This window comes from Cyrtonyx montezumae, unplaced genomic scaffold (assembly GCF_038088225.1).
Source record: "Cyrtonyx montezumae isolate F1298 unplaced genomic scaffold, pur_monq_1.0 scaffold_5, whole genome shotgun sequence".
Lineage (NCBI taxonomy): Eukaryota > Metazoa > Chordata > Aves > Galliformes > Odontophoridae > Cyrtonyx > Cyrtonyx montezumae.
In genome coordinates, this window is record NW_027072056.1 from 21095127 (window position 1) to 21103014 (window position 7888).

Below are 7888 nucleotides of genomic sequence, written 5' to 3' on the forward strand. Positions count from 1 at the left end.
CCCTTTTCATTTTATATCTGTTGCAAGTGTCTCTCTTCACCTCATAGACTGATAACTGGCATGAGGCCATACTGCTGCCTCTCATCATTTCCCAAGGGAAATGCCATTGCACAAGAGTTGGGACCTGCTTGCACCAGCACCTGTCAGCACTACACAGGATTCACCTTCTTGTGTTACACACAGCACAAAAGCAGCTATTATTTTCAGCTGCTGCTGGAAGGACTCAGTGAGCCAAGGATGTCTGGATAAAATAAGAAATACATTTGAAAGTAAATCTTTCTGAAACTACTTTGTAGGGTGAGCAATGGGTCATCACTGCCTTCAGAGCTTGTCTCCTAAGTTCTCTTGAAAGATCTAGCCACATCCCAAAGCTTTAAGGTCTTAGGGAGCTTAGATTACCTGCCATGAGCAAGGTCTTAAGTCCTGTAAGATACCTCACAGAACAGTTAGTTCTACAGAAACTCTAGAAGTTTTTAGTGTTTGCAATGTAATCCTGGTGCTGGTCTCTAGTCACAAGTCTGAGGTCTCATTGGGAACCTGCTCTATTCAAAATCATGTTAATGCTTCCACTTACAATGCAGGGAAAGCAGCCCTGAGATTTCACCATGCCAATTGATGTTTCCTTCTCCAGCAGCACTCACCAGCTGAGCTCAGCTCCAGCACAGAGTCCTAACGTGAGAAGAGAAAGAGAGCTCAGAGTGTGCTCAGCATGGAGAAAGCTGGAAAGGAAGGCGCTTGTCAACCGTAAGTACAAGGCAGCTGGGTAGGACAGCATCTGTTTCTTTGAAAGTTCCTTTGAAAAATTAGTTTGGCCTGAAGATAGGCACAGGAAGAAAACAGGACACAGATGCTCCAAGCATATCTTTGTTGCAGAGAGGGTATTCTGACAAAGTTCTGTTGTTCTAATTACAGATGTGTCCAAGCAGCTAAATGATACCTCCAAATTGGTGCTTACGGCCACAGTATTGACAAAGCCACGTGTGCATAGGGCCAGGTTTGCGGTCAGAGTTGCAGAGGAGGAAGCTGGGATTGGGTTTTGTGCAGGTTTGGCACAGCCACTCCCTTAAGTGCCAATCGATTACTGCTTCGCTGTCTTATTGGAAGCTACCCGTGGCAAAAGGAAGTCTTGTCAGCAGTGAAAGGTGTTTGTTAGATTCCTGAGTCTTGGGCATCCTGTGCCAACAAAGCATACAGGGAGCGGTGGAGTCACTGTCCCTGGAGGTGTCCATGAACCATGAAGATGTGGCACTGAGGAACATGGCCAGTGGGCATGGTGGGGATGCAGTGGTATTGGGCTTGAAGATCTTAGAGGTCTTTTCCAACTTTCATGATTCTATCACAGAATCACAGAATTGTAGGGGTTGGAAGGGACCTCTAGATATCATGTAGTCCAACCCCCCTGCCAAGGCAGGCTCCCTAGGCCAGGTTGCATGGGTAGGCATCCAGGTGGGTCTTGAATGTCTCTAGAGAAGGAAACATATCCACAGCCTCTTTGGGCAGCCTCTTCCAGTGCTCCATCACCCTCTATGATTCCATGTAAATTATTCTTTTCATTCAAATGAAGTCAATGGAAACTATGTGCTGCCATAGATGTCAGCAGAGAGGAGGGTTTGTGCTGACAGGCTGGGAGCTGGTGGGGAGCCCAGGGTAAAGCAGAAATGTGGCTGAAAATGCCATTGCCATTACTTCTGCTCCTGATGTATTTTTCCATTCCTGGAAGTTTGGGTTTTTTCCAAGAGAACTCCTGGCTGCAGTCAAAGCATGTTGACCAGCGCGTGCAACAGCTGACTCATGACTGGTAGTAAAACGTCACCAAGGCTGAACTTCATTCAGGTGTTGGTGCATGAATGGAGGCAAGTGTGTGTACATGGAGCTCACCAGAGCACTCCCTGCAGCACAGCAGCTGATGACAACATGTGGCTGCACATGCAGTGAGGTGCTGAGGATCAGAAACCAGAAACAGCCTCATTGCTGTTCTGTGTTTTTACTCCAGAATTACAGGAGAGGGGGATAATTGTTAAAATCTTTATGTAAAGATGCTTGTAATGGTGTGCGTAATAGTCCATAATATCGATGGGTCATTGCTGTTCCTTTCATTGATGCTCTTTATCTGGCATTACCTTCCTGTGAAGAACAAGCTTTAGGGTGCATTTAAAATGTGAGCACTGCAGGGCTGTGTTCGGTGGGAGGTGGCAGGCAGCTTGCTGGGCTGAGCTGACACTGTGGCCAGGGGCTGTGCTGCGTGCAGGGATTTGGAGCAGCACAGCTGCAATAGAGTGCAGACTGTATCCCCAGGCAGTGCTGGCACTCAGATTTTCCACACCATTTTAACTGCTGCCTCATCTAAATTTCAACCCCATTTCTTCTTGATTCCTTGTCCACAGGATCTACATTTCATTCATTATGCACCGTTTGGTGCTCAATGCATAAAACATATTAAAGCAAGTGCACAGCGGACTGGGAATGTGAATCCCTTTCTCATTCCATTTGCATTTTTCAGAGATGTCAGCCTACATAAAATCAATGGGGTCACCCCAGAGTTATGTCAGCACTAAGAGGGATGAGATTGGTACCTTGGAGAAGTCAGGACATACTGCCTGAGTAGCAGTAGACAAAAACCTGTGTCACAGTAAGATTACAGATGAGAACACTTATAGCCCATCTGCCAGTTCTTTATTCATATTTGTCAATATCCAATGGACATGGCTACCCATACCCTAGTAGCTGCAATGACTTGCACAGTTCCCCTGCAGGAACGTTTCCTTCCCAGCATGTGCCTTTGGGCACATTCCCCTCAGCACCCAGAGCTGAAGACCAGTGTGAATGGAGTTCCCAAAACACTGTGACACAAAGGAGTAAAGCTACAGCAAAGTACTTAATGCTGGCATCTTCCAATCATACCTCCAAGCACTGCTATAGCACTGTCAATCAAGGTTATTAGTACCATTATTTTTTTAGATTAAGCACAGTCTTAAATGAAACCTGGTGCTTTTTTTTTTTGGTGATGGTTTATCTTTCCAGCTGCCCTAATCAGAAACGTGTGTCAGCAAGCAAGAAAATCAGGTTGCCACTTAGAGCAATAAAAGCTGCTTTACAGGTTTCTCTTCTTGCCTTTTTCCTTGGAGGTGAAATTGCTGCAAATAACTGGATCATTGCTTAATGGCTTTGTAAGCTGAATTCTATTCATTTTACTCATAGCTGGTTCTAACAGTCCCATGCCTTCTAAGCAGGAAGGCATTCCTGCAGCACAACTGAATGCTTGGATTGAAATTTGTGGACAAATGAGTGCTGAGCTGGAATTGACTGACAGCATGTTATCTCCTCCCATACAGAATACTGAAAACTGATTAATGAGTAGCACAGAATCCTTTCAACGTGGAGCTCCTGCTGACTGCAGCTGTAATGTCACAGAGCCCTGTAATGCTGAACAGAGTAAGCAGAAGCTTCTTTAGGACAAGCCCTGTTTAAAATGCAGGATTTTTAGCCAGTTCATCTGTGAGCTGCTATTCCTTCTGATAGTGCTGCCGCTGTCTTGTCTGGGTGGAAGGCAAGAGGTGCTGAGCTTTGGGGTCTGACTTGTGCCTAAATGCCCCCAGCTGATACAGAGGGAATAACTTCAGGAATTCTGTGTGTCACAGTAACATAGTGGGTTCTGGTATCTCGCTGACTGAGCAGCTGGCTTAAGAGGGCTTCTTTCTCATCTATATTTTCCTTTTATAAATTATGCATCTAGAACTGCATTATTTCACGCCATCCCTCATGCTCCTGCTAACAGAGGAGGTCTGGGTGGTTAGATGCGGTGGAAGTGTTCGTGGTAAGGACACAGGCTGTACTTTGAACATCTTTTACTTATCTCAGCCTCCATCACTCATCTGGAGGTTGCGCAGCCTGCACACAGACAGCTTGTGCTGGAGGACTCCTGTTACAGTGTGCATTGCTTGGATCATTGGCCAAGATGAATTGAAATGAAGTCCTCGGGCTAGAGAAATTTAGCAAAATTGTAGTGCTGTCTATAAACCAAGAGGTCAGCTGCTTATTTACTTCATGCTATGTTCATGTATCCCTCCAAAACAGCACCATGTTCTAAGTGATAGTGCTTAGCCTGCAGCCTGGTCTGATATCAGAGCAATCAGCCTGGGGAAGTGTTTTTTTGTTTTGGCTGTTCCTTCTCCTAGTGAAGGGAGTCAGCTCTGCACTGATGTACACATGTGCATGTACCATTGTGGGCAGAAGGCTGCATCAGCCCACGACCCCTCCCTAAAACCTGCAGCCCCAACAATAGCCTGGTGAGGTCAAGCAGCTCAGCGTTGCCCTGTGGTTCTCCCTCGGTCAGGCTTAGCAAGTATTTACCCAGAGAGATATGAGTTTAACTAGCACAGGTATAACCCCAGTGTAAATACTGTAATCCTAGATAGCAGAAGAGGGCCCTTATCTTCCTACATTCAATCCTATAGGCAATGGCTTAACCTCTTCATTGAAAAATGCTGCTCTTTCTGCAGAAGGTATAAATAGAGACACTCTTGGCTCCCAGTGTGTCACAGCTTGCCAGCTCTGTCATTTTTATTACAAGCTTTGCAATATTTACAAGGCTCTAAGGCCTCTCCTGAATTTGGCCTTGAAATAATATATCTGAAAGGAATTATCTTCCATTCTTACCAGGACAGAAGCCCATGGCAGATCTTTTTCACCAGCCTATACCCTTGCCACCCATGTAGGTTTAAAATGGAAGGTCTGTGCCAAAGGAGCCAGTCGGCTCCTTGATCACAGTGCTGGAGAGGCAACTGAAGGGGCAACTGCTGGGCAAAAATATTACACACCAGTAACCAAAGTAAAGCTGCTACAAAACAAATGAGTGATCATTGCTTTATTGTTTTAGGGGGTGATTTTTTGTTGTTGTTTTTTTTGTTTTGGTTTGGTTTTTGGGTTTTTTTTTTTTGTAATTTGTCCTCCCTTTGGTAAATACCCATGTATTAGCTTACTGTACAGCCTCCAGAGGCAGCAAATAGTTGAATGCTGTAATTTATTTACCCTATACCTGTGGCCCATCATAATTTTAATCGTAGAATGACAATTTTTCAGTGTTTCATTACTGTTTATTGCCTGGAGGGACAGAAGCCCGTTCTGATACCTATAGGAACCCAAGACTTGGGGGACATAACATCTTCAAGCACCTTTGTGCCTGGTGTTTTAGGCAACAGATTGCAGACCTAAGCGATGCACTGGAAGTAGGACTGAAGTCTGTTGTTCCCTTTTGCCACGAGCTAACCTGTTTAACATGTGTGTCCTTGAACTAAGCCCTGCAAAAAACCCTATAAAAGAGTTTAGCCTTATGGAGCTGCTCAGTGTTCTGTCCATTTTCTCTAACTTGATGATTTCAGCCTGAAATTAAGGATTATTCAAAATACTGAAAAACAACTTCTAACAAAGAAAGAGTGGAAGGTAAAACCCATTTCCTAGTTAATACTTGCTCAGCCATTCTTCTTTGTGTGGAGATGGGCATAGTGAATGCATAATGCTATTACCTGAGAGGAAATTCCTTCTTAGACTTGTAAATTCCACTAAATACTCTTTTAATCTGTAATGTACCTGACTTCTTTGGAATGAGCTGAAAAGACAGATGTAATTTGAGATGACTTTTTTCTCCTCTTCACTGCTTGTCTTTTCTTTATTCCCAACAGCTGCAGAGTAATAACGAATGATTATTAGAAGAAAGCAGACCATACAGAGCAGCCCTTTTAATTTCATCTTTGCTGCAGTCTGAGAGCCTGCTGTTGGCATGTGTGGAAGCTGGCCCAAAGCCTTCCCTTTTAAATGCCTATTACCCTGACTTCCACGTGAACCCTGTGCTTTTGCAAGCTAATGTGGTTCTAATTCTTACTGTAGAATGAATAGCCAAACTCATAACAGGCATGCAGGAATTGAGTGCCCAACCAACAACACTTGAATAACTGCAGGCAGTGATTCCCAGAGCTGAAGGCAGCCTGTCTCCACCCCAGGGCAGCTGAGGCACGCGGTGGTACCGATGCACTGTGTTTCCTTTTGAACTTTATTTTATGTAAGAATTACAGTTGGAATTAGACTTGCAGTGATGGTCAGCACACTGGTTTTATCTCCAGGTCCTTTGTTCTGCTGCAGCTGTAATCTGGGCTTCCTATCATTACAGATTGCCACCAAAGAACCACTGGAACCTGGCGATGGATATTAAGCGTGTGAAGGACTATATCTACTGGCTGTACTACCAGTACCTGCTGATCACCTGCAGCTATGTGCTGGAGCCCTGGGAGCAGTCTATGTTCCACACCATCACGGTGACTGTTTTCGCAATGGTGGTGTACACGGCGTACGTCTTTGTCCCCATCCACATCCGCTTGGCTTTTGAGTTCTTCTCCCAGATATTTGGGGGCCAGCCCGACAGCACGGTGCCCGTGGTGAACTGAACTTGTCTGAGCAGTGATCAGCAGCTCTCGCAACGTGTGAAATGCAATGTCTTCTACAATTCTGTGTATCCTGAAGAAGTTTTGCGGTGATGAAAATACCATTTTCTCTTAAAAATTACGGCTTGCTTAATCACCGTCACTGACAACCAGAAGAATGCACTGCCTGCTGGCTGCACAGTCCTGGTGAAATCAAACCCAGGCCAGCTTTCGTTGTGTGATAATGAAACTCATCATCTGGAATGCAACACTTCCTAATATTCCACTGCCTCACTCTAAGAAAAATATTCACGTACAATGAGTCCTCTGCATTCAAGAGCATCTTCTAGTCTCTTAACACCTCCAGGACGTAACTTCTTTGGCATAGCAGAAGGCAGGCAGTTCAGAATTGCATGGTTTTTACACTTCCAGCACCCTGATTTCACCACGCTGGCATATGGGAACAGCAAAGGCTGCTCAGGATGGTCGTGAGGAATGGCATGATGGAAAGATGTTCTGTCAGCAGAATACTGTGGCAAAATATGCCGTGCTTCCTTTGACCCAAGGGAGTGAACGTAAGGAGATGAGTAAAACAAAGCATCATTCAAGTGCTAATATCTGGTTATTGGCTACCACTTTTTAACGGATTGGAAATCAGAAGAGAAAGTGATATGAGTATGAACTTGAATCCAGCTGTCTGCATGCAAGTTGCAGCATCTGGTTTTAGATAGTCTAAATAAGACAGTGAAAAACCAGACTGTAGGTGATCTTGCAGTTTGCTGGAAATGACACTAAGAAGCAGAACGGGCTCTGTGTTGCTGCACCCCTGCCACCTCTGAGAAAGGCTGAGCCGTCCCTTATTTCTGCTCCCATTCACTGAGGCAAGCAAAGTGCCTGCTACACCAGGGGAAGATGATCCAGTAAGTAGAGTGGAAGTAATATTTTTAAAACTGCAGGGATGATGCCCGAGTGCTTCAAGAGATCTCCTTTATAAAGAAGAAATGAGATTTATTTTAATTGCCTGTGGGACATTTCTCAAACAGTGAAAGGTTTCTTGGTTTTCTGCTCTCCATTTAAAGCAAATACCAATGCCAAATGATAAGTTATACAGTGCATGTATCAGCTGATGCTACTGTTATTAAAATGAAAAATGAAATGTAAATAGTAGTGCTTTAAAGAATGATGCCTTCCTAAGTTTATTTGGAAACTAAGACATGTTTTGAAGGTTGAACAGATCTGAACATGTGTATGCAGTTTTTCCAGAAAACAATAAAAACTTATTCTTTGGAAACAGTATTTCAATGTTTTCAGCTCTTCCTGTGTTTTCTCCTTACTCATAGGTACACTCACTTTGCCAATACTATTGGATCACAGAAGTGAATGAAATCCCTCGGGGAGAGCCACAGCCTTGCTTCAAATTAAGGCAAAGAATACCTGTAGGTGCTGGTGGCACAGAAACTGAGTGGCTTAGGCTC

General features: G+C 44.4%; 1 protein-coding gene across 1 annotated transcript; it reads left to right on the top strand.

The window, feature by feature from the left end:
• Positions 1 to 634: 634 nt before the first annotated feature.
• On the top strand, positions 635 to 7649 carry SPTSSB (serine palmitoyltransferase small subunit B). Its single transcript, XM_065747893.1, has 2 exons — positions 635 to 744; positions 6164 to 7649. The coding sequence occupies exons 1-2, from the start codon at positions 710 to 712 to the stop codon at positions 6435 to 6437; spliced, it is 309 nt and encodes a 102-aa protein (XP_065603965.1). The 5' UTR covers positions 635 to 709; the 3' UTR covers positions 6438 to 7649.
• The last annotated feature ends 239 nt before the right edge of the window (positions 7650 to 7888 follow it).